The sequence below is a fragment of the Callorhinchus milii genome, unplaced genomic scaffold, assembly GCF_018977255.1.
Source record: "Callorhinchus milii isolate IMCB2004 unplaced genomic scaffold, IMCB_Cmil_1.0 Scaffold3, whole genome shotgun sequence".
Classification (NCBI taxonomy): Eukaryota; Metazoa; Chordata; class Chondrichthyes; order Chimaeriformes; family Callorhinchidae; genus Callorhinchus; species Callorhinchus milii.
Window position 1 is genome coordinate 98868202 of NW_024704744.1, and position 27257 is coordinate 98895458.

At 41.2% G+C, this 27257-nt stretch overlaps 1 protein-coding gene across 1 annotated transcript in view; it reads left to right on the forward strand.

The window, feature by feature from the left end:
• Window positions 1–6254: 6254 nt before the first annotated feature.
• Window positions 6255–27257, forward strand: part of LOC103186168 (centromere protein F) — a 30446-nt gene continuing 9443 nt past the window's right edge. Inside the window, 13 exon segments of the mRNA XM_007905031.2 lie at window positions 6255–6315; window positions 9805–10004; window positions 11163–11359; window positions 14063–14175; window positions 15100–15191; window positions 16080–16368; window positions 16549–16751; window positions 17522–17647; window positions 18085–18213; window positions 19068–19190; window positions 22611–22746; window positions 23114–25977; window positions 25980–26690. Of these exon segments, the coding sequence (XP_007903222.2) occupies window positions 9843–10004; window positions 11163–11359; window positions 14063–14175; window positions 15100–15191; window positions 16080–16368; window positions 16549–16751; window positions 17522–17647; window positions 18085–18213; window positions 19068–19190; window positions 22611–22746; window positions 23114–25977; window positions 25980–26690 (5145 nt within the window). The 5' untranslated portion in view covers window positions 6255–6315; window positions 9805–9842.

Here is a 27257-nt window from a genome sequence, read left to right on the forward strand (position 1 = left end):
GTAAATGGAATTATTTCCCCCCCCCACCCCACACTCGATAATCTTTAATTAGTTTTTTTTTGACAATGCTATCGTCTTTAAATTGTATCACTGTGCTATGATGATGTGCTGTTCACCAATGACAAGCCACTTGACAACAACAACAAAATTACATTTGTGTAGCGCCTTTCATGTTGGGAGGACATCCCAAGGTGCTGGACAGTCAGTGTTTCAGATGCAAACTGGTATTGGGGAGGGTGGAGGGCAGGGGGGAGAAAGCAGGGTGATCGAAAGCACGGTCTTGAGAAGGATCTTGAAGGAGGGAAGGGAGGGGGCGAGGTGGAGGGACTGCGGGATGGAGTTCCAGAGGGTGGGGGAAGAGTAGCGGAATGTCCTCCCCACCAATCTTGGGGCGGGCGAGGCGGGGGACGTGAAGCAGGCCGGAGCCCGCTGAGCGTTGAGAGCATAACATTAGCATAACTTGCTCTGCAGTCTCACACATGACACCAGGTGGGGGTGAAGTTGTTATAATAATAATCCTTCCATTTGACAGAGCGCCTTATTAAGTCACAAAGTTTTCTGTAAAGTATAGTAACTATGTGAAGGCGAACTAGATGGACTTTGTTCTTTATTCGTCTCGCACTTCTTATGTTCTTATGTCATAACAAGTGCTCCAATGTGCTACCTCACGTGAAAGGTGGTTTATCGTGCAAGTTGTTGTATATTTGTAAGTAAACACAGCAACCAAGTTCCACATAGCAATGTCCCACAAACAGCTGTGAAGCCAATAAACTGTTTTTAATCTACAGGATTGTTAGCTACAATACAAGAAGAAACATTCCTTTGTTTTTGAAGAGTGCCACAGGATCTTTAAAATCCACTTATAAAGGAATAAGTTCAGTTTAACATCTCATCCGAAGGACGGCATCTCTGACTCCACTAACACAAGAGTGAGAATTCAAAGTCCTGATATGGGTCTTGAATCTACAACACATTTACATAGTACCTTTCACATCAGAATATCTCAAAGGGCTTTAAACTAGGAACCTCTTTCTGAATCAGGGGCAAGAATGAACTGGGCTAATACATTTCTGAAGCGTAGTATTTCAGACAGTTCACAGTTCATTTACAAAAAATGCAGACCTTCTGAGGCCCAAACCTGCAATAATTAGTTTTTATTTTTATCAATCAACAACTTGCATTTACCACTCATATATGAATGGTACAATATAAATGCAAGTTGTTGTTAAACCGAAATTTTAGAAAAATGTATTTATATGGTACCACTCGAGAGACCAAATCTGACAACAAGCCGAAAGCCGACAAGCAAGACCGAAATAATGCAGTTTTGGAACAACAAACTATGATGATGACCATTCCTGTAAAATAATATCTTGGAATGCTTTGCAATGGCAAGTGCAGATGTTGAACAAATAGGAAGAAAAGGGGAGAACCCTTGGATAAGTAATTTGATATGAGCTTAGTTCAGTTGGTAGCACTGTGGTTTCTGTGTCAGAAGGTTGAGGGTTGAAGCCCCATGTCATTACTTGACCTTCAGATGACATGTTCAATCGAGGTCCTGTCTGTCTGTTGAGGTGTCAAAGAGAGGGAATTTCTCCAGTCCCCTGGCCAAAAAATCTCTTGATCTTAATTGGTCATTTACCTCATGGCTGTTATGGGATTTTGCTTTGAATAAAATGCCCATCGCATAATGCCTGCAAAAGTCATTCTATTTAACATTAAGTATTGTTAAACGTTTACATTATAAGAACTATATCAAAGGTGAGGATTATTATTCATTGCTGGAATGTAGTATCAATGAACATTTTATTATTGCCAACCAAAATAAAATATTTTGCATGGATCTCAATATGGGTTTGGCTGGATTAATTTTCTGATAATATTCTCTATTTCCTCCACTCCTTAATGAATCTAACTCATTTTTATTTCTATGGATCTAAGGATGATGGGATACCCAAGTGGCCATTGTTGAAGCAGAGATCATGATTTATTTGAAAAAGGAATTAATCAGGCTGATCCTGTTCTCACCCAATATCCATATTTCTTCCAACAAGAGTGTTTCACAAGGGATCAGGAGTGGGAGTCTCGATTTTCCCCTCCATAATCCAGATTTGAATTCAAACATGTATCCTGGTCTGGACGTCTAAGTCTTGCAGCAGGACAGTACAGTACATTTACTCATGGAGCCACCAAAGCTTTAAATTAGCCTTTTAAAGACTTTTCCCCCTGTTACATATATAGCGCTTTTCACATTGGGGGAACGTCCCAAAGGGCAGGGAGCGGTAAATGTCTTTTTTCCAAGGTTACAGGATTTGCAAACACAGATCAAACATTGACTGGAGGATGATAATTAGTTTTTCAAGCACATAGGTGAAAGGCCAAGGCCCAAGGTTTTTCCCTTTCCTAACCTAGATACTAAAGACAATTATGGCACCCTGAGTGCTGATATCAGTATTCCTGCACTTTAAATATGTAGTTTATAACCAATTTGTGTTTAGTTAGATGAACAACACTACACTAGTTTATTTACCAAAAAAGGGGGAACTAATTGATCTTGAATGCTGTGCACAAATGTGCTTCAAATTAATGATTTGTCCTAAACTCCACTTTGTGTCCCATTGACCAATGTCTGGCAGACGTAGATAACACATTACTGTAGTTAACTCAACAACATTTTGTTGATTGTCAGCAGTAGACTATACACCCCCAAAATCACAGTGGTGTTTGTTCTTGATTTTGAAGGTTAGTACAAAGATTTTGAAATCAATCTGTCGGGGAAGTGGGAGCCAGGGAACTAACAAATACATTTACGATACTATTACCTAAATTGTAGTTTTCTTTGATCGTTAAAATGTAACTATTTTCCGCAAACCACACATTTGTTTTGCTCAAGAGATTGTTTTGTAAACACAATTAACATTTTTGTTTGTTTACTTTCATTGAAATAGACACAAGTGCCCATACAAATGAGTATTCTGCAGAGTTAATGGAAATACAATACACATCTGCTACTTTTTTCATTTGTACGGAGTTACGTCAGGGTAGTCCTGTAGATATGAATGTTCTGTGCGTGGTCAATTTGATTAATGCACTCTAAAATGAATGAATCAGTTGCTACTCTTCTAACTTGTCATTCTTTTACGCGTATAATCACGATTTAATTTTGATATTTTCAAAAATAAATTAGTTATACAATTCAATGTTTTTATTCCCTTTTCTGATGTACAGTAACAAAAAAATCTATTAGTTTAATAATGTAGTACTGTAATTTGTTTTATTCTGTAACCTGAATTTTATCAACATATGGATTCTTAATTCCCTCATAAATTGCTAAAGTACTGAATAATTCACTTACAGGTGGAGTCCTGTAGCTCAGTGGTTAGAGCACTCGCTTTGCAAGTGAGAGACCTGAGTTCAATTCCAGGCAGAGGGCGAAACTTTGGGCAAGTTTCCTTACTCCACACAGAGCCTAATGATAATCCCTCCAAAACCAAAAACAATAATAAAACTGGTCATTTTCAATCTACGACTGTTTGTGGGACATTGCTGTGCGCAATTGGCTGCCGCGTTCGCCCACAAATATACAGTCAATTCACTTTACAGTGTGTTCTGTGAAGCGCTTTGGGACGTCCTCCCGACGTGAAAAGGGCTATATCAAATGCAAGGATTATTATTATTATTACAACTTGAGTGCATTGTGCAACAGTAATTTGCAGTAATAATAAACCATCTCTTCAATAAAATAATTTTAGCACTGCTTCCATTTGCCAAAATGTGTCCAACTCTCTTGCATATGCTCACGCAGTGCCCTTCCACCATCTCTCTGCATTGTCTGTATTCTTTTACACAGTTTTCATTTGCATTACATTCCATACATAATATTTCAAACTTGGTTGCAAATTTCACACCATTTATTTTGAATTGTTGACATACAACATAATGTTTTCAAGTGCAACTGTTAACAAAATAATTGCTACTGTTTCACACAGTTAAAAACAATTACATAATGCAATTTTAAGGTAGTTATTATTTTGTCAACACTGCAAATAATTGTCACAGTCTTGAGGAGCGACAATAATACTACTCCCAAATTAAGGAAACATATCGACCAAGGAGAGAAAACAGAGAATGAGACAGAAGGAAGCTCGGTGTGGCTGAGGAGGACATACTGCAGTACTGTTGTTTATTTTATTTAAGCCTTTTGCCACTCCAAGGTGTCCCTTGTGGCTATAGGTCTATGAATCATATTCCTTGCAATTTAAAGCTTATAAGCACTTATGGGTGGAATTACTTTTCAAATGCTTTAAGCGAACTAATTAATAAAAATAAAAATAATCCTTGCATTTGATATAGCACTTTCACATCTTCTAGACGCCTCAAAGCGCTTCACAGAATATACTGTAAAGTGAATTGACTGTACACTTGTGGGCGAAACGGAAATGGTAATTCATCTGCTTCAAAATCAGGAACCAGGTTACCTGTTACAAATCAGAAAAAGAGGGCTGAGGTCCTGTTTGAGATGGAAGCTGGTGCTCAATGAACAGACCTGGATGGACAAGGGCAGACCTGGTGGTTACTTTAAATACTGCAGAACCTATATAAAGGTGTAAAATGTTTTGGAGATGTGAACAATAACAAACAACAACAAATTGCATTGATATAGCGCCTCTCACATCAGGCAGACAGGTCCCTTTAAAAGAAAATCTATAACTGTTTACTCAAGCAAAGAAATTGTACAAATATTACTATCACTCTGGAGTTTTGATCAAACAAATAGACGTATAACCGAAGGCACAAAACCCAATGGTCATTCTGCCATTTACCAGTACATTTCACAGAATTTGTCCAGTTAGAGTCATCCTATCCACCAGGACTTTGGCTTAGGGTGTGAGGATACCTGTATGTGCAAATTCGTATTGATGAGCCAGAAAAGCTGATCGATTACTGTCGAGCTATCTTCCCAAAGCCAATTTCTTACCTCTTCCCTTAGGAGAATATTATAACGGCGAGACACGTGGGTTCAATTCCAGGCAGAGGGCGAAACCTTGGGCGAGTTTCCTTACTCCACACAGAGCCTAATAATAATCCTCCAAAACCAAAACAATAATAAATTGGTCATTTTCAACCCACGACTGTTTGTGGGACATTGCTGTGCGCAATTGGCCGCCGCGTTCGCCCACAAATATACAGTCAATTCACTTTACAGCGTATTCTGTGAAGCGCTTTGGGACGTCTCGAAGATGTGAAAAGCGCTGTATCAAATGCAAGGATTATTATTATTAATATTATTATTATTATTTTTAGACACGACAACTCGATCTTTCACCCTCAAAACCGTGACACCATCATGACGGGTCCCAGGACCGGTCGTCACTCAACGGGATGAGTGTTTGGCGGGATGTCCGCGGTGGAGCACGGAGTGACTGTGCATTTGTTGGCGCATGGCCTGGCTCGGCACAGCGATGTGGATGGGAGTCCAGTGGTTAGAGCGCTCGCCTGGCAAGCGAGAGGGACCTGGGTTCGATCCCCCGGTCGGGCAAAACGTCGGCCAACTCCCCATTGCCCCACTCGCCTCTGTTTTCCCGGCAGTCACGTTGGGGACCCGGTTGTTGTTGGACGGCTTTCTGGGGGGAATAACAATCATTTCTCAAAAATATTAACAATAACAACGACGACGACGACACGCGGCTCACCTCGACCCGCGGCTGTGTGCGGGGACGTCGCTGGGCGCCACCGGCGGCCGCGTTCCTCCCCTGCAAAACGCACAGTCACTACACTCGGCAGCACGTCCCGCGGAGAAGAAGCGCTTCGAGACGTCTCGATGACGCGACGAGGCGCCCGGGGGCTCACGCCAGGGTGGTGATGATGAGGAGGAGGAGGAGGATGATGATGATGAACAACACATGGTGATGGACGTGTCAGGCACCAACAACAACAACAACAACTCAAGGCCACCAACGGCCGCGCCCCATCAATCAGAACGTCTGCGGGATTTGAATCGGGCCAATCAGGAGGCAGGGCCGGCTCGTGTCGTGTCGGCGGGCGGGCGGCAGCGGAACGACCGGATAGGTCGGAAGGAATCCAAACAGACCAATCAGAACGTTCGCAGCGTCATCCAATCGGAGTCTCGCCTCCCCGAGCGTGTTATCCAATCAGATTCTAGCCTTCAAGGTTCGCCCGCCCCTTCCCCCCCCCCAACGGGGCCGTTTGTGCTACTAACGGTTTTTTTGCTGCGCGCGCAAACCCGTGAGTCCGTCACCCAACGGCGGAGCGTTTAAACATAAGGAGCGGGAGGAGGCGGCTGTTGTACCTCAGGTAGGGCCCCGCCTCACCCGCTACCCCCTCACCCGCTACCCCCTCACCCGCTACCCCCTCACCCGCTACCCCCTCACAGCCCCCACACCCCTCACCCCCTACACCCCCTCACCCCCTACACCCTTAGCCCCTCACCCGCTACCCGTGGAGTCCTGTAGCTCAGTGGTTAGAGCACTCGCTTTGCAAGTGAGAGACCTGAGTTCAATTCCAGGCACAGGGCGAAACCTTGGGCAAGTTTCCTTACTCCACACAGAGCCTAATAATAATCCCCCAAAACCAAAAACAATAATAAATTGGTCATTTTCAATCTACGACTGTTTGTGGGACATTGCTGTGCGCCATTGGCTGCCGCGTTCGCCCACAAATATACAGTCAATTCACTTTACAGTGTGTTCTGTGAAGCGCTTTGGGACGTCCTCCCGACTTATTACCCCCTCACACCCCTTACCCGTTACACCTCCTAACCCCCCTCACCCCCCACCCCCCCTCATACCCACACCCCCTCACCCCCAGAGTTCATTGCGATGTAGGTTTCTGGGGTTATAATAATAATATCAGAGAGAGGGGTGTGGGGGGACCTGTAGGGCCGCTAAAGCCATGTGCACAACCCGGACACGAGCATTTCAACTGTCAATTGAAATAAATTAATAAATGATTATTTGTTATTAACTGATGATTAGTTAATAATAATAAATAAATAATAATCCTGGCCTTTGATGGAGCGCCTTAGCACGTCTTTGGGGCGTCTCAAAGCGCTTCACAGAACCTGCCCTGAACTGAACTGACTGTGTATTTTGTGGCGAAAATAATTGTTAGAGAATGAGCTATAATTAATAATAAAGCAATGGGCAATTTTAAAGTATTCGAGGAGAAGCATCCGACGGTGCCTCCGCCTCGTCACTTCCCTTCCTCCTTCAACAACAACAACTTGCATTTATACAGTGCCCTCCGCGCTGGGCGGTGTTTATTATCGGCGCTGGGCGGTGTTTATTATCCGCGCTGGGCGGTGTTTATTATCCGCGCTGGGCGGTGTTTATTATCCACGCTGGGCGGTGTTTATTATCCGCGCTGGGCGGTGTTTATTATCGGCGCTGGGCGGTGTTTATTATCCGCGCTGGGCGGTGTTTATTATCGGCGCTGGGCGGTGTTTATTATCCGCGCTGGGCTAATGGTGGCCGAGCCAGGGGGAAGGGGAGTGGGAGGGTGACCGTAGGCAGTCGAAGAGGAAATGGGGAAAGAGTGGACAAGGCGAAAGGATCGAGGGAGGGAGTTCCACAACTTCAGGGCGAGTGGCTGAAGGCACGGCCACCGATGGTGCAGCGGAGGATTCGAGGGACAAGGAGGAGGCCGGAGCCAGTACATTTCACATCCCACATTTCACCCCATCCCTTTACCTTTACCTCCTGGTTGTTTGTGGGACATTGCCATGTGCAAAGTTGTGCAGGTCCCACAAGCAGCCAGAAACTGTTCTGCGAGCTGGCCCTGTGCTTCGTTCGAACAGCATAGGAGACCATGGACGGAGAGGTGGGAGTGGGAAGGAGAATTAAAATGGGAAGCGATCGGAAGCTCAGGGTCGCACTTGTGGATGGAATGGAGGTCGGCAAAGTGATCACCCAATCTACGTTTGGTCTCCCTGATGCAGAGAAGACTATATCGTGACCAGCGAATACAGTTGGTGGAAGTACATGTAAATCGCTGTCTCACCTGGAAGCCCCCAGAACCTGCCTGACCTGCGGCGTGTTCCCACCAACTTCTGCTTTTATTTCAGATTTTCAGCATCGGCAGTATTTTGCCTTTGGTTTCTCATAGTAACTATATTTTTGTAGGCACTTTGTGAATTCCAAGATTCCACCTGAACTGTGCTGCGTGACACTCCTATATTGTTGAAGGTGCCATCCTTCTGATGCTGTTTACTTCTAAGCTATTTAATTTGGCAGCCAATTTGCACAAGCAAGGTCCCACAAACATTCATGAAGTGAGTGAACAAATGACATAGAATTAATTAAAGTACTATACAGAACATAAAGCAGGTCATTTGGCCGAACAGGTTTACACTGTTTTTGTACTCCATGTGAGCCTCCTCCCCTCTTAATCTTCTCTCAAATCCGTCTATTCCCTTCTTCCTCGTATATAGAAGATCTGGAAGATTGTTGGCCAGGATATCATGAGGAACTCCCTTCCCTTTCAATAGTGTCCTCCTGCAGGCTGAATTGCAGTTTAATGTCTCACCAAGGGAGTGTGTAATAGTACAGGGAGAGTGCTGGATTGTCAGGGAATTCGCAAAGTGCTCTGAAATGTTCATCCTATGTGAAAAGTGTTATGTAAGTACAAGTTGTTGTACTGCACAAGAGTGTGAGCTCATATCTTGATGTGGGGCTTTCAATCGCAGAAGTTTGAATCCTACCAACAGCCAAGCTGACACACTAAAATATGAGAGAACTTCAGCAAAACAATTCTCCCCACACGTTCAATCTCTAGTTCATGATCTTACTACTCACTGTATGTTCTTAGTAAGAACATGCGTCTTGTAGGAAATAATTGTCCGTGAACTATCTTTTGCCGAGGTCAACAATAGGTCTGTCCTTTACACAAAATTTTGTTAAACTTCTTCATTCTTGATGAGTGGTAATTTTATTGTATTTAAGACGATGTGACAGCCCACTCCCCCCCACCCCCCTCCCCATAGACATGATTAATAGACAGATACACCGTCCAGAGTAGAAAAAATCTTGGAATGTTCCTGGTTTGGTTTTGTGGTTTGTGCCCTTAACCATTTTCAGGAAAGGTGGTGTTTGTTTGCTCCATTTAGCTTCAGTGCCCCTGGGCTAGGGAGGAGAAAAAATTTGCCCTGGTTGGCAATGTGAATTTGTTGTAGGTGTGCGTGTGAGGACAGGATTGAGCTTGTCACAGTGACTCCACAGATGAGCAGCTCACTGACAGTAACCTATTTGTATGACTTCTTCAAAAGCTGAAGAGGGGTCAAAACGTTTTTTTTAATGGATTGGTATTTCATTAAAAAGGCAAATGTTGTTGTAGCTAAATTGGGTTCCTGGTCTTGATTGTTATCCAGTGTGTAAGTGAAAATCTTTGCACCAATAGATTATTTGAGTTTTCACTACTTTTAGGAAGACAAAAAAGGTGCAAAAACAACAACAGATTACATTTGTATAGCACCTTTCACTTTGGGAGGACAGTCCAAGGTGCTGGACAGTCGAGGATCCGCACCTGAGCTGGCGTTTGGCATCAGGAGGAGCGGAGGGTAGGACCGTGTGTAACGTGTCCGTCAGTGAATTTAAGTCCAAAATTCAGCTGATTTCAGAAGACCAGTCTAGTGGCTTTACTGATTTTAAATTGGAGCGAGCATATAATGTAATATTAGCTGCATTTTTATGTTTTGTAGATAAAATGTGCTATACTTGTCTTTTAATAATATAAAATGTGTGTTGGATTTCTATAAATGAATAAAATTTTTAAATAAACATTTCCTAGGGATTGGTGATGAGGTAAACATTTGAATATTGGTCAGAATGAGTTGGGCTGTGGAAGAATGGAAGGAGGGGTTACCTACAAGAACACTCCAGAAGATACAGGAGATTGAGAGTCAGTTGGATAAGCTTAAAAAGGAACGGCAGCAGCGACAGTTTCAACTGGAATCAGTGGAAGCTGCATTGCTGAAGCAGAAACATAAGGTGCTTGTTGTTCATTCTTCTGGAAACATCACTTGCTTGTTAGATGTGTATCGTTCATTCCTGCTACTTTGGTTCTATCATGTTCTTCTTTAGGATTAAACATGTGGGAGGCAGTATTCTTCTTCCAATACCTTCAAAACTAATCTGTAATTGACTTAATTATACGATGTAGGAAAAATAGGGGTGGGGGAAGGCAAGAGGGATCTCCTTGAAGTTGAACTGGTGACGTGCTTGACAACGGGATGTCAGTTGTCCAGTGCCGAAGCCCAGTAATTCTGTTGGACTCCAGGGCACTGCTGATCGACAGGACTTGGAAAGGCAACCGAGTCACTGGGGGCAGGGACTCTTCCCACTTAGCTCCCAACATCCCTGCAGGCCAGAGTCCTCACAGGTAGGGTGGTCCGAGCTGGGGAAGCTATCTCAATGGCAAGCTATGCGGTTTTAGCTGATTAGACTCCAGCGGTACCCAACGCACACTCCGAGGTCCCCAAGCCTGGACTTTTGCCAACTTGTGTAATACTTTCAGGAAATAGCTAAGCAGCATATGTCCCTCCAGGGACATTCGATTCCACCAAATATCTGGGAATATCCATGTTTTGGTGGGATGCGTGGAACTCTGTTTGGTTTGGATACTATTAAGCGTGGTTATGGGTTTCCGCATGTCAGACACCCGGCTGATCATCAAACAAACAAACCAATAAATCAACGGTGGAGTCTAGTCGAGTGAAATTTGTTTATGTATTCAATGTGATTTCATCAAATGCATTATGAAAAAACTCAAAATTAAACATGTTCTGTAATGGAGGTCACTATGCCTCCGCCTCTCCCAACTTCTGCACGATAAATCGGCCCTTTTGCTCTTTTTAAAAAAAAGTCAACATGATGTTTATGTTTTACAAGCTTGATTAGCTTTAATTTTATTTTTCTGACATTCATTAACACTAGAAGGAGAAGGTGTGTTTTGATATTTATGTTCTTATGAATGAATTGACAGGACATGAGTAACATAATCAGCATTAACATTTCTTATCCCCGAGTATGCTCTTTTCAATATGGTTATCACAAGGTGAACTGTTCTCATTTTTAAATATATGCCTAGAGTGGTGGAAGATGTATCTTCATGATTTTTAAACTGATTTATTCTCCTTTGGGATGCAGGTGGAACATGAGAAGAATGAAGCATGTACTCTAAAGCGAGAGCATCAAAGTCTAATAGAATCGTGTGAAAACCTTGAGAAAACCAAGCAGCGAATTTCCCATGAACTGCAGGTGAAGGAATCGCAGGTTAATTACCTAGAGGGCCAACTTGCATCCAGCAAAAAACATATTGAAAGTCTTGAGCAAGAAAACAAGAGGTAATTAACTTTACCAACTTTGAATTAATTTGTAATTAACTTTGAAATATGTTATTTCAAAATGAATAAGACTAACTCTCTAAACTGACAGGTAGTCAGCATTTAAATTTTGTAAGAACTATTTTTAAACCATATATTGAAAAAAGCGACAGATAAATTAACTGTTTTTTTCCCCCTGTCAATGTTTTTCCCTGCTTTCCCCCCCCTGCCCTCCCCCACCCCGACCCCCAGCTCGAGTCTGTAACTGTCCAGTGCCTTGGGACGTCCCGACGTCAGATGTAATTTTGTTGTGGTTGTTATTTTCAGGATTGGCAGGAGTGGCGACTCTGGTGGATTATAAGCACAGGCACAGCCGAGTTTGCCCGCTTCCACGCTGTAACATTCATTCTGTGTAATTCATTCTGTGTTTGCATTGAAAAAATTATTTTGAAGATTGGATCCATCAGTGGTTTGTTCCTGCCTGATGGAACTTGCAAGGATATCTTGATGGCATTATTTCCAGCCTGATGAGTGTGTACTAAAACATGGTATTAGATGATGCAATTGCTACTTTAATGCTACTTCAGTGGCAGGTCAGGCTAAAATTAATTGTTTGGCTGTCGATGAAAACCACAAGATGATTTGTCGTTTTTTTTAATGAAGTTCTTAATTGATGCATTGTATTGCAGTCATTTTTTTGAAATGAGAATTTCTTCGCGCTAGGTTTGAAATTTTATTGGTTATAGAGTGCTGCGTAGAATTAACTTTAGTTTTTTTTTAATCTTTACAAAACAATGGTGCTACAACTGTGCTTTGGTCCACCAGGGGATGCTGTTTGAAATCGCATTACTTTTAAACATTCAGCCATGATACAGTAAAAGGTATTATTATTAAGTTGCCTCTATCCTATCTTAAAACGGTAGCCTAACCTCAGAAGAATCACCTATTGTACTATTATTATTATTTTATTTACAGCAGCTATACTTAATGAGATCCCAATAATTATCGCAGAGATGAAAAGAAAACTCGTAGATAAAGTTATCGCAGAGAAATATTAAATTTGAAAAATAGTTGCGGTTACTTTAATTTAACTGCAGTGGTAGAGTTAACGCATTGGTATCCTTAAGTGTAGGACACAACATAAGCATTCTGATATCCTTTAAAAAACACAGTAGAACCCCATTAGAATACGCTTCACTGTAATGTGGGTTTACGTATGATATGAACCTCAACAAAATGTGCTGTAACTATTTGATCTCATCCTTCGAAAATACCCACCGTACCATCCTCCCATTGTGTCAATGAGTGCAGTATTCTGTCTTTGACCACTCTTTCTAGTAATCTGTTATTGTTAATTACCCTCTGGGTAAAATCTGTTGTATGCTTGGTGTTGCCGTTTCTTTTAACCTTTTTAACTTCATGACGGGTAATATCAATGTTTATTTTACCTTTTTTTCAACTTAACCATGAAAAGTGACACTGTAGCCTCAGTCAGAGAAATGCATTTTAGCATAAAATATAAAAGTTAAATAATCCCCAAATACAATACAAAATTACATTTGTAAAGCGCCTTTCACGTCGGGAGGACATCCCAAGGCGTTGAACAGTCAGGGATTAGGACCCGAGCGCTGTGGGGGGAAGCGGTTGGGATCAGGGAGGGTGGAGGGAGGAGAGACCGGCCAAAGGCACGGGCAGATAGGAGGGACTTGAGGTGTGTCCTGAAGGAGGTCGCGAGGAATGTGGGATGGAGTTCCAGAGGGTGGGGCAGAGAGGCTGACGACCCAACCGCCGATGGTGGGGCAGACCAGGCGGTGGACATGGAGCAGGCCGGAGCCTGCTGAACGGTGGGAGCGGGCAAGTTGATAAGGGTTTCAGCAGGTCGGCCATGGAGGGACAACAACAACAACAACAACAACAAGATTCCATTTATAGAGCGCCTTTCACGTCAGGAGGACGTCCCAAGGCGCTGCACAGTTGGGTCATGACCCGAGCAGGGGGGAAATGGTCAGGGTGAGGGGAGGGAAGGGAGGGAGAGAGGAGGGGGGAAATGGTCAGGGTGAGGGGAGGGAACGAGGAGGAGGAAGAGAGTCGAGAGGGGAGCTGAAGGCACGGTCAAAGAGGACTTGAAGGTGAGGACGAGGATTTTGAACTTGATCCTCTGAGGGAGCCAGTACCGGGCGAGGGTGGGGGTGATGGGGTCATGGAGCCTGGTGTGGGAGAGGACACAAGCTGCAGTGTTCTGGATGATCTGCAGCTTGTGGAGGGAAAAGTTGGGAAGGCTAACGAGCAGGGAGTTGGCATAGTTGAGCCTGGTTGTAATGAAGGCACGTATGAGGGTTTCAGCAGTCTGAGGTGTGAGGCAGTGGTGGAGTTGGGCAATGTTTTGGAGGTGGGGTAAGGCAGAGCAAGACATGGCACGGATGTGAGGAAGAAAAGATAGTTGTGGGTTGAACAGGTTCCTGACTGGTGAGGTGGAGTGTGCATCTGTGAATGCTGACGCTGCCAGTGCCTGAGATGCGGATGCGCGAGAGTGAGACAATCAGGAAAGCCTCGGTCTTGCTGAAGTTCAACTGTAGAAAGTTGGCTCTCATCCAGGACTTGATGTCTGACAAGCAGTCAAATATAAAGCATATTCATGACTGCAAATTATAAACCAACTGGATCATTGTTGCAAAAGAATAGTTTATGGAAATTCTAACCCATTATCATTTGTTTTCTTGATAGATACAAAAATGAACTTGAGCGATGCCAGCAGAGCATCAAGTCAGAAGATGTGCAGAATAAATCACCACAAAGAACCTTTTCTAGATCTGTCACCCCAAGTCAAAATGCTGATGGTAAACATGGTTAGATTTAATGCTTCGAAAGTTTAAATGTTAAGGAAAACTAAAACTATTCAATTCACCAACATCAATGCAATTACTTTTACCAATAAAGGTATATCGCTGAATCATACTGCACCACTTGTTGGCGGTCAACTGCCGTGTGCTTATGTGCAGGAGTGTGATTTTAGAGACGTCAAAGTATGACTTGAATGCTGCAAATGCAAATCTCTTTAATTTTTTTGACCCTTATTGGCATATGTCAATCTTCTCTTTCCTCTTTTGCAAATATCCTTCCCAGTGAACTAACATTTATATAGCACCTTTATATAACCAAAATTCTTTTTGATGCTAAATACATTTCCATTATAACCGTGTATTATCAAAGTCACTACATTTAGTGACAAATAGAATTTCTCACAAATATAAAATCAATTTCCTACCAATTATTAATAAGTATTTTTTAAATTAATTTATATATGAATGAGATATTTTATATTTTTAAAAGGCATATTTACTACATGAAAGACTACCTAGAGACACCTGTTAGCAGGTATATATGTGTAAAGTGCAAGTATTATGTCGGGTGAGAAGAGAATTAAAATCCATTTTGATGCCCTTGTAGTGAAATAACCTACCAGGTATCCCTAGCGAAGCCAAAAATAAAATATTGCTCAGAAAAGTCACTATTCACTATTATTACAGAGACTGTTGTGGAGTTTATAAACAAGGTTTCACATCAGTGAATAATTTCTGGAACTATAATATCTGAAAAGATACAAAATGTTTTGTAAAAATATAGTGTATATTGGGAAGGTATACTGCAGTTTAAGCAAACTCTTCATCTCGCAAAATCACTTAAAACTTTTATGTAACATTTCATTTTACAAAATAAACAAGTAGTTTAATTATTTTTGGCCTTGAAATGATCTCTTCCAGATTCAAAACTGGAGAAACTGCAAGAAAAATACCATAAAGAGGTGGAAGAAAGAAGAAGGTTGGAAGCCGAGTTAAAATTATTGCAAGTTAAGGTGAGCTAATAGAAATATATACAGGATACACATACATTTTGTGTTTGAAAAATGGGTTATCGACGACGATGGAGAGGGAGAGAGGGATGAGCTGAGAGTAACTGAAACTGCAATAGTTTGCTGAAGTTTCTATTTACCCTTGTACCAAGGATGAAGACAATGCCAACATTTTCTATGTTTGGAAATCATTTGGGGGGATTCTCTATCTCTATCTCTTAAATAGTGCATTACATATCGTGTAGGAGCAGGAGTAAGCCATTCGGCCCTTCGAGCCTGCCCCGCCATTCAATCGTGGCTGATCTTCTAATCTACTCCAGCTAATAACCTGACCCTGCCTTCCCTTAATCCCTTTTGCAATAAGAAATCTTATCTATCTCAGTCTAGAATATATTCTTTATTACCCTTTTCTTCTATCATCGTAAATAAATCTAATGTGAACCTGCTTGAGTGAATGTAAAAAAAAGTTTTCTCCAAAGTTTAATCAATTCCAGTCTTCTGTACTTGTTTATTTGCTTTTTGAATTATTTTCTTCATTTCAACAATTATAGAACTGAATCCAGGTTAACTACAGAAAAATCAGAGAGGATATAGTCCTTGGAAAACTGTATGGCTTAATGGTTGACACAATATTGTTTCCTCTTTGGGATCTAGGTTTTAATCACTACTGGGTGTGGGTCACCTTAGGGTTAGGGATAGATGTAAGATAGTCCAAATTTGTAATTGATTGACTGTTTCGTTCATAGAAGTCACATGATTGGTTGCTGTGGGAAATGGAATTGTGTTACCATTATGCAGTAGGGCTACTTTTCTCTGGTTAAAACACATTTCTGTAATGTAAACTTTGTTGATATATTCCCCCCCCGCCAATCAAGTTTTTGCCTTTTGCAGCAGACTAACCAAACACAGGCTCAAGGAACCATAAGCCACCGAGATATTGCACGTCAGCAAACTTCTTCATCTATATTTCCGTGGCAGCAAGAGCAGACTCCAAGCCAGGTGTCCTCCCGTTCTATGGAAACACCACTGAAGAGGGGATCGGCCCCTTTGAATCTTCAATGGGATCTTGATGAATGGCAAGGAACTAAATCAGTGCAGAAGACTGCACCTTCAAAAAGTCAATTCAATGACGGCACAAATAGCTTCAAGCACGAGGAACAACTGAAATCACAAAATCAGGGTACCATAGAATTTCTGATTTTATTGATTTCATTTTTCTAATAACAACATTTTTATTGTAACAGATCAGCTACGATGATGACGACCATTATAGATGGTTTTGGGCAAATTAGTTTAATATTTCAGATCGGTGTTTCGTATCAGAGAATTTGTTATAGAGATATGCCATTGTGTCTTTTAGAACTGAAAGCTAAAGTATCGGAACTGGAACTTCGAATTCAAGCTCAGGAGAAAGAAGTTAAAAATGATCTCAACAGGCAACAAGAAATTCAACTTCAGTTTGAGAAAACAAAAGCAGATCTCTCTGAGAAAGTACACAACCTGAATAAGTGTAGAGATGAATTGAACAGAGTAATTACACAGCATGAGCAGGTTACTGATAAGGTATAGTAACATTAATTGATTCTTTATATTTCCTATCATTTTAGATCTCCATGGATCATCTGCATAACCAGACGTTTCCTCTGATTTTTAGAGAAAGAAAATCCAACAAGGACTTGAACTTGTATATATTTTGTATATAAATCCAAGCGCAAATTATCAGCAAGGTTCTAGTCAGGTGGTCAGTTTTAGAAATTTTGAGTAGGCTTTCTGTAGACCCTCTCGGCTTGGGAAACTACAAATATTAAAACTAGTGCAATTTGATTTTATCTACAATAATTGGGAAGGCAGATCACCCCCTGAACCTCTCCCAACACAGTTTCTGCCTTCTGGCCACTCAGAGTGCAACCTGTATTGCACACCAATTGTGTTTATCTACTGGATGATTTCCCTTGTTTTGATGAGTATTCGAGTTTCACTATATAGTTAATAAAAACAATATACCATTCAAAAACAATAGTTTAATTTATTAAAACTATTGCTATGGATAGGCACAGTTTAAATTTAAGAATTTGAATGGAATATTTCCAGTGCGGAACAATATTGCTTTATTTTGCTGTGACCAAATAAATTTAATATTTGTGGGTAAAGTTTCAAAATCTAGAAATATCATACTATATAGGTATAACTAAATGTTTAATACTATAAGTATTATATAGGCATAATATAACACTTAAGTATTCAAAAAAACAAAGTATTGCTGATGCATTTTCTCCTTTTTTGTTTCAGTGCACACATTACACATATTTACATTGTTATATGCTTCTTGTTAGTGTGCCATCCTCGAGCAGAAATTGAAGCAGGTGTCTGATGAACTGAGCTGCCAGAGACAAAATGCTGATAGTACTCGACGCAACATGGAACAAAAGTTAAGAGACAAGGAAAAAGAATACCAGAAGGTGAATTGAAAATGCACAGTGCTGTTTTATTAACCTTTAACCAGAATAAGTGATCAAAGCCTAATTCATTGACAATGTATTGAAATAGTTTGAATGAGAAGATCTTATATGGTCAGTGTCCATCTCTACATCTGAAGTATGGAGTCTGAATCGGATTCAAAGTAACCGACAGCTACATACAAATCTGTAATCTTTATATACATGAAAAGAAAAGAAAGAATTCCATAGCTCAACAGCTTAAACCTTAGTGGAAACTGTCTGAATTGACCTTTCTGTTGGGGTGGGGACGGGGTGGAGTTTTATATTTCCTTATAATATGATTGAGAAACTGAATCTATGGCGCACCATTCCATGATATTCGTAACATATCGAGTCTGCCACACTTATATTTTTTAACAAAGTATCCAATTTTAAACTTGAAATATTTTTCTCTACAGGAATTTGCTTGTCAACAGCAGTCCCTGCAGAGCTTGGACCTTCAATTCAACCAAATGAAAAACAAACTGAACCAGGAACTGCAACAAGCCAAAAACAGTAACGATGCGACACAGTCTGAGATTGATAAAGTATGTGCAACTTTAGTAAAACCAACTGCTGATTTTCTCCACCACTTTTCTCCCGAATAAGCATCTAAATATTTTTTTCTTCCCGCTGGGTACGGTTCCACTGTGTCCTTTGGTATATTACCCATGAAGCCTTTATTCATGCTTGAGCCTAAACAATGTAGTGTTGGTCGGTGACTTTATAGACCTTACAACTGACCACTAATCTTGTTCCCACTCCACAAGTGCACTTCCAAAAGGATATTGTTGGATAGCAAGTGTGAGTTTCAAACACTGGCTGATTCTCTTCCCCACCCCCCCCCACCCCCACCCGCCAACCTGAGATGTTCAGTTCACTGTGTGCCATCCAGGCTGAGGTTAGAGATTCAGCCAAACCAGGGACAAAAAATGGATGACATTCCTGGTCTGTATGGCCCAGTGGATAAGCTTGCTAACCCATCGGCATGTGTTGTTTTGAATGTAGTAAGGCAAAGCACCAATTAAAATATATTCTTTCCCAAGGACAATCCAGCGTCTTGGGATGTCCTCGTGACGTGAAAGGCGCTATACAAATGTAATTTTGTTGTAAACATTTTTGAGTAACATTTTGAATTAATAATAACAATAATCCTTGCATTTGATATAGCGCTTTTCACGTCTTCGAGACGTCTCAAAGCGTTTCACAGAATATGCTGTAAAGTGAATTAACTGTATATTTTGTGGGCGAAACTCGGCAGCCAATTGTTCACAGCAGCGTCCCCGCAAACGGTCGTGGATTGAAAATGACCAATTTATTGTTTTTGTTTTTGGAGGGATTATTATTAGGCGTGTGGAGTAAGGAAACTAAATAACTTGGACATTATGCTTTATGTGTACAGGTATCAGTACACAGGCGGAAACTGGAAGAAGAACTGGATGAAATTAAACTGAAACTCTGTTGCACAGAGCAGTTGTTGCAGGCAAATCAGATAAAAGAAAATGATCTAAAGAAGAAGCTCGAGGTAAATTTCAGTAGAGGAATTAAAATGTGTTTGCTACTCTCCCCAACTGCATTTTTATTTCCCAGTGACTGTTTCTCTACAAATTACCTGAAGCAAAGTAAACACAAAATCAGTAATATCGATTCTGCCTTGCATTGTTTACATTTTGGTATATTTTCTAGCACTATAAATTTTAGACATTGGTTACTGCAAGAATTTTCCTCTTGTGGGATGAATTGGAACTGGTTGGAAATTGAGGCAAAAATCCAGATTCACAAACACAAAATATTAATGTGATTAATTATAGAATGTTACTGTATTCCACCTCCTGCAAGTATCCCATAGAGATTGTCAATTTTGGTGAAAACTGCAACTAAGGAAATTGGTGGATGCTGAAAACCAATTAAGCTAGTAAATCTACAATTTTACTTTGAGGCTCTCTGTACATGTGGACATATAAAAATAATCCTTGCATTTGATATAGCGCTTTTCGTCGGGAGGACGTCCCAAAGCGCTTCACAGAACACACTGTAAAGTGAATTGACTGTATATTTGTGGGCGAACGCGGCAGCCAATTGCGCACAGCAATGTCCCACAAACAGTCGTAGATTGAAAATGACCAATTTATTATTGTTTTTGGTTTTGGAGGGATTATTATTAGGCTCTGTGTGGAGTCAGGAAACTTGCCCGAGGTTTGGCCCTCTGCCTGGGATTGAACTCAGGTCTCTCGCTTTCAAAGCGAGTGCTCTAACCACTGAGCTACAGGACTCCATTATAATTGTCGGAGTAGGGAAACAATTTGTTGTTTTTCTCAGAGCGTTGAAGAGTCGACTGATTCTGTTAATATTCTGGAATAGTTTTAGGTAGAAATTACTTGTGCTTTACCTCTCAAAGCCGGTCAGGAACCTCGGTGTTCTGTTTGACCCTGAGCTGTCCTTTCTTCCTCATATCCGCGCCACAACTGGCACCGCCTTCAATCACCTCCGAAACATCGCCAGACTACGGCACTACCTCACCCCTCACGCTGCTGAAACTCTGGTCCACGCCTTTATCACCTCAACGCTGGACTATGGGAACACTCTCCTCGCCGGCCTTCCCGGCACCTCCCTCCACAAGCTGCAGGTCATTCAGAACTCGCCCTCACTCCCACCCTCGCCCTCGCTCGCCTCCAATGGCTTCCCATCCCCCAGAGGATCGAATTCAAGATCCTCATCCTCACCTACAAGGCCATTCACAGCCTCGCTCCCTCCTCTCCGACCTACTGTCCCCCTACCTACCCGCCCGTACCCTCCATTCCTCTGGCTCCAGTCTGCTCCACATCCCCCGCCCCAACCGCCCCTACCATCGGTGGTCGGGCCTTCAGCCTCTCAGCCCCGAGGCTCTGGAACTCCATCCCCCAGTGCCTTCGCCGCTTCCTCCCTCTCCTCCTTCAAGGCCGGTTTCAAGACCTTTCTCTTTGGTCTTGAGACCTTCAGCTCCCCTCTCGACTCTCTACCCCCTCCTCGCTCCCTCCCTTCCCTCCCCCTGACCATTTCCCCACTGCTCAGGTCCTGACCCAACTGTCCAGCGCTTTGGGACGTCCTCCCGACGTGAAAGGCGCTCTGCAAATGGAATCTTGTTGTTGTTGCTTCAATTGTGGCAAAACCATTGCTTCATTGTCTAATGGGGCAAAGGAGAGGCAAGAGCTCATTTCTCCTTATCCAGAAGAGACTATGCGCAGTAGAGGTCTGTAAGACCAGTGTCTTGTCTAAACATCACTGAGCAACAGTGTCTGCAGAGCATGATATGACAGAATTCTGCCAGTAGTGGCCGGGGGCTTTAGGCCAAGTTTAATTTCCTCTTGCCAGAGAAAGTCACACTGCCTTAACCGCCCGTGATGGGGGCAGGTAAGACAGGGGATATGAAGCAGACCAGGGCACGCTGAGTGAATGGAGCAGCCGGTTTGGTACAATAACTTTCAAACCTTAGCACTAGCCTTAGTTCACATTTACCTGAATATAAACCCAGGAAAGATCAACTTAAGTGAACTTCAATGTAAGGTCCAGTGCAAAGAATACTGTGTGCTTACTCTTGACTGGTGGTGTGGAATTATTCTCTCTTCTCTTAATGGGTAGTTAATTATAAGTACAGAGCATTGCAAAACAGACTGTACAACTATGCATTTGTGGAGTGGATGCATGCTTCCACTTCTATGTTGCAATGTTTACAGAATAATGTTGCGCAACCTTTCTCTCTCCCACCCTCATTCCCCAGTACTGCTTGGGCTGGTTGAGTATTTTTTCGATTTGATGCAAAGAAATCTTATCGAGTCCTGTAGCTCAGCGGTAATAGAACTTGCCTCGCAAGCGAGAGAACCTGGGTTTTATTCCCAGGAGGGCAAAATATTGTGCTAGTTTCCTTACACCACAAGCCTCTGTTTACTTGGCAGTAAATAGGAACCTGGTTGTTAAGTCGATTGGCGGATCGTTTTTCGTTTCCTTACTCCACACAGAGCCTAATAAAAATCCCTCCAAAACCCAAAACAATAATAAATTGGTCATTTTCAATCTACGACTGTTTGTGGGACATTGCTGTGTGCAATTGGCTGCCGCGTTCGCCCACAAATATACAGTGAATTCACTTTACAGTGTGTTCTGTGAAGCGCTTTGGGACGTCCTCCCGACGTGAAAAGCGCTATGTCAAATGCAAGGATTATTATTATTATATAACGCTGCTGTGCGCAATTGGCTGCCGTGTTTCGCCCACGAATATACAGTCAATTCACTTTACAGTATATTCTGTGAAGCACTTTGAAACGTCTAGAAGACGTGAATAGGTCTATATCAAATGCAAGGATTATTATTATTATATTTATTATTCTTTGATTCGGGCTTTTCTCAGTTTCTCAGAGGTCTGTGAACACATTAACTAAATGGCAATGCCCCTGGCAACCAAGCACATGATGGGTGACAGATGCCTTGCTGAAGAGGGTCAAGATTGATGTAGATTCACAGGCAACTGGAAAAAATAGCTAAGAGGCAGCTTTTCTTAAGGAACTGTGGGATTCCCCAGGGTGCCAAGAATAACAATAGTCTCCTAGTCATTTTCCCATTGTTTGCCGGTCAATGTCTTTACAGAGACTGAACTATATTCACATAATTTAAAAACCCCAAACAAACATAAATAATATATCATTCTTCATATCGTTCTTGTTTGAGTATCCTGTTAGGATGGCATTATGCGCTCAAAGCCGGTACCCAACATGAAGGGAGATATAAATTATTGTTGTTGGACACCAATGATGAATAACCATAGCTATTTAATTAAAAATAGTTAAATTTTAACTATTCCTCTTCAATAAATTAATTTGTTCAGTTGTATGCAAAGTAGATTTTATTAAATTACCTTCAGTTATTTTGAATTAGTTACACAAATGTACTAGCTCGTTTCCTCTTCTTGCAGGATATTATGAAGGAAAGAAACGGGCTACGCAGCCAGTTCGACCAGAGTTCCATTCGGGTACTCCAACTAGATGATGAACTAAAAAAGAGCAAACACGATTTGAACATTTGCCGGAGTTATGGAGAGGAAATGAAAGGTAAAAGCGTTTTATTCAATAGTCGTGGATAGCGTACAACATTCAAGATAAAATGATGTGTGTTATAGTTAATAAGAGCGCTGCATTGTCAGAGGTTCTGTCTTTAAGGTGAGACGTTAAACCAAGGCTTTATCTGTCTGGATGTTAAAGATCCCATGGCAGTATTGAAAAGAGAAGGAAGTTACTCCGTATTTCCTTGCCAAGTTAAATTGATCATTTATTTCATGGCTGTTCTGGTGGAGAGAATCACATTTGATATCCGTCCACTCTTGCTGCATATTTTGGTTTAATGAGCGACCTTGGAATATTTTAACAACAATAATATTTGTTATTGAAATGTCTTTTATCATCGTTCCCAACTCTCCAGATAAGACCAATGCCCAGGAAGCTGAGCTAAAAGCTCTTCGGGAGAAACTAGATGAACAGAGCCGGTCAATATCTATAAATATTGACAACCTTAACCAAACTGTGTCTGCGTTGAAACTGGAACGAGACTCTGTTCTGAAAACTCTGAAAGAAAGCGAGAAAAGTAAAGAACAACTGAATGTTCAAATCGGAGCAAAGGAAACCAAAATGGAAGAACTGCAAAAAGCTTTGCATTTGAAGGAGGAGGAGTTTCAGGAACTAAAGGAGGAATATGACTCTCTGGGTGAATGGAAGACAGAAAATGTATGTTTTGTGGATAATTTTAAACAAGAAAAGCAGGGGCTCGTTAACAAAATTGAAGAGCTGGAGCAGAATCTTTACGTTTCTCAGAGGAAAAGTAAGGAACTGGAGCAGACTATAGAGGTTGATCAGAACATACGTAAAGAGCAGTCTGTCAAGCAAAAGCTACTTGAAGATGAGAGAGAGAATTTGCAAAGGCAGACTGATGATCTAAATAATTTGCTAAACAGCAAAGCAGTTGAGTTGGAAACCCAAAAGCAGGCCCTTGAAGAATTAACAAAGAGAACAGTCCAAGAGGAACAAAAACATAGTAAAGATGTAGAAAACCTGAGATTGAACATCTCACAACTTACATCACTGATAGTTGAGCTGGAGAAAAACCTTCAGCACCAAACCAAGGAAGTTGAGACATTAGAAGAGTCTCGAGAGGCATTGATTGCTGAATATGAAGATGCAAATAACTTGGCGAAATCAAAAGATTCCTTAATTGAACTGAAAGAGACTGAAATTTTAAATTTACGAGACAGTTTTTCACAGACAATCCATAATCTTGAACAGCGTCTCACGAATGTTGAGGCAGAGAAGGCAAGTTTGATAGATGAGCATGAAAGTAATTCTCTTGAGAAAGCTGATGAGGTTGAAAGTTTAAAATTATTGCTGGAAAAGTATCAACACAACACTTCCTTTTTAAAAGATCAGATTGTCTCATTAGAATCCTCTTTGAAGCTTCAGAAGCATCTTGGCTCCCAGCTGCAGAACCAGTGCGAAGCACTGTTGAAACTCAAAGGAGAATTGGACGAAAAGGTAAAGGAGGCAGAAATAAAGCAAGCTGAAATGAACCAGGAAATCAAGCAACTAGACTTGGCTTGCTCTGCACAGCAGCAACACGCTGAAGCATTGGAAGCAACTTTCAACGATAAAGATAAATCCATTCAAAAGTTTGCAGAAGAGCTTGAGATAAAGATAAGTGATTCAAAATGCTTACAGGAAACTATAGAAGAGCTGGAAATAAAGCTGGAAGAAGCTCATCTTCAGTCTGAGAAGTTCAATGAAGAAAAAGTAGAGTTAATTCACCTAAAGGTAAAAGAACTTGAAAAGGTTTTGGAGGAAAGTCAGAAATTGAAAGACACTATTAATATTTTGACACGGAAAAATATGGAATTAAATGAAAAAAATTCTAGTTTTGAAGATGCAATGAAAGTAAACGAAGCAAAATTGCTGGAACTCACTACAAAGCACGAAGAGACTAAGGTGACAGAGAATCTACTTAAGGAGCTTAAAAAACGATGTGTAGCATTGGATCAGCAAAAATCCGAGGTGGAAGAAAAAAATAAAATGTTGGAAAACACAGCAGAACTTAAAGACAATGAAATCAAGCAATTGTTAGAAAAGATGAGTGAGGTTGAAGCCAAAGAACATGGATTACTAGAACAATATACCGAGTGTGAAGGAGAAGTAAGAGGCCTCCGACAAAAATGTAGTGCTTTGGAAGAAAACAAAGATTCCTTAGAAGTACAGGTGTGTGAGCAATCAAAGGAATTGTTGAATAAAAATGTGGAGATGGAAGAACTGGAAAGCAAATATCAGAAGGATTGTGCCGAATATACTGCCAACATTTCAGCCTATGACGAAAAGATCAAAGGAATGATTGAGAAATTAGAGAACTTGCAGTCAGATATAAAGAATACAGAGGCAATTAATTTAGAGGAGAAAAGTAAAGTAAATGACATGAAAAAGGAACTTAATACATCCAATGCGGCAAAAAGTAAATTGCAAGAAGATTACAATAAACTGTTCCAGGAAAAAAAGCACCTAGAACATTTGGTAACAGAACAAGTAAATGAACTGAAGGGTTTAAGAGCAGCACAAACTGAGAATGAAATTGCTTTTACAGCTAAAATGAAAAGACTCGAATATGACTTGAACATAGCTCATTCTGAAGATGTAAAAAGCAGTGAGTTAATTGCGGAGAAGAATCTTTCTTTAAACCGATTGAACAGTGTAATTGAAGAAAAAGAAACCGAACTTCAGAAACGTCAAGTCCAACTTCAGCTTCTACAGATGGACTTAGAGGAGCTAGAGGGTTCTTTAGAATCTCATGGTTTGCAAACAGAAAAAATGCAAGCTGATTTAAATAATATTCAGAACAAATGTCAGTGCAGTGAGGAGCAAAGAGCTCTTTTACAGAAAGACTTGAGTGCAGTTCAAGCAGAGATGGAAGCCATGTGTTTGAAATTTAGTGCAAGTGTGAACAGAGAAGAATCTTTGGTGGACCAGATAGCTGTACAAGAGCAAGCTATTGAGAAACTGAGGAGTGATCTTGAAAAAAGAAAAGAGCAGGAGTTCGTTCTTGTGCGTTCGTTGGAAAATTTGCAACATCAATGCAATGAAAGCCAGACAAAATATAAACTGAAAGCAGAGGAGGAATGCCTGAAAGTTGCAGAAATACTAGAGCTTAAGGATAAGTTGTTTCTGTGTCAGTCTGAGCTCAGTAATTCAATAACTCGAAACAGTGATTTGGAATCTAAATTGGACTCTGTCCAGCAGGAGTCAAAGTACAGATGCAAACAGCTTTGAACAACATGGAGACAACAATTCAACAAGGGGAAGAGCAAAGAGAACTTTTGCAGAAAAATCTGAGTGAAGTACATTCGGAGCTCGAAGGTATGCACTTGAAGTTTAGTGAAAACAAGAATCACAAAGAATCTTTAATGAAACAAGTAGCTCTACAAAGCCTAACCATTGAAGATCTGAAGAGTGAACTTAAAGAAAGCAAAGAGCAGGAAGTCGTTCTCCTTAGTTCGTTGGAAAATACGCAAAGTCAGTTCACTGAAAGCCAAATCAAAGCAGAAGAGGAACATCAGCTGAGGGAAAAGGAAATACTAGAACTCAATCAATTAAAGGAAAGAAATGCAACACTGGTGACAGAAATTGAAGCCACGCAAAGTAAGCTGGACATGATAAAGCTTGAAAAGTTGGAATTAGTCAAATTGCTGGAGTCCTCTATGTTGCAAAAAGGTGAAGTTGAGGCAAAGCTAAACTCCACTCGGGCAGAACTTGACTCTCTGAAACAACAATATTCATCTGAAATTGAGGAATGGCAGCTGAAGTTATCCAATCTAACAACTGAGATGGAATGCAAGTTAGCGGTGGAAAAGCAACAGACCCAACTGCTATTGAAAGGGCTGGAGAGTGCAAGGATTCAGCTCCATTCCCTCAACCTCTGCTCTCAGTCATTGTGTGACAGTGATCTTGATGCAGATGACACACCACAAAAGGTGAGTAATGCTATAATGCAAAAGTGCTGCGGCAACTAAACTATTGTAGAATTGGTACAGAGTAAGATCAATATTTTCGTATAGGGTTCAAATCACCTTTTGATATCACAAAAATATGGGATTTAATAGAAATGTATTCATTTTCAACAACTTGCATTTATATAGCATCCCAGAGCGCTTAAATACCACACCCACCCACCCACACTCCTTTCCCCCACCCCACACACACCACACACACATCCCTCCACAAACACACACAACACTTAACACTGCTGGCTGAACACCCAGACTGGGGGTAGAAGCTGAGTAGCAAAGAATGCCAGCTCCTACGTATTTATTTTTCTTGGTATCAAACTAGGATATTTAATGTCATTCAAACTGTTTTGCCTTACCATAGTTATACTATGTGGTACATCTGAACATCTAAGAATCCATTTTGCTGAACTTTACATGAAGGTTTCCATAGGATGCCACATTTGTGTTCAGAAATCAATTCTAATATGTATTGCAAGTAAGCCTATCTCGCATGTGAGGGATTTTAAATCAAAGCTACTTTTGTTTTTCACT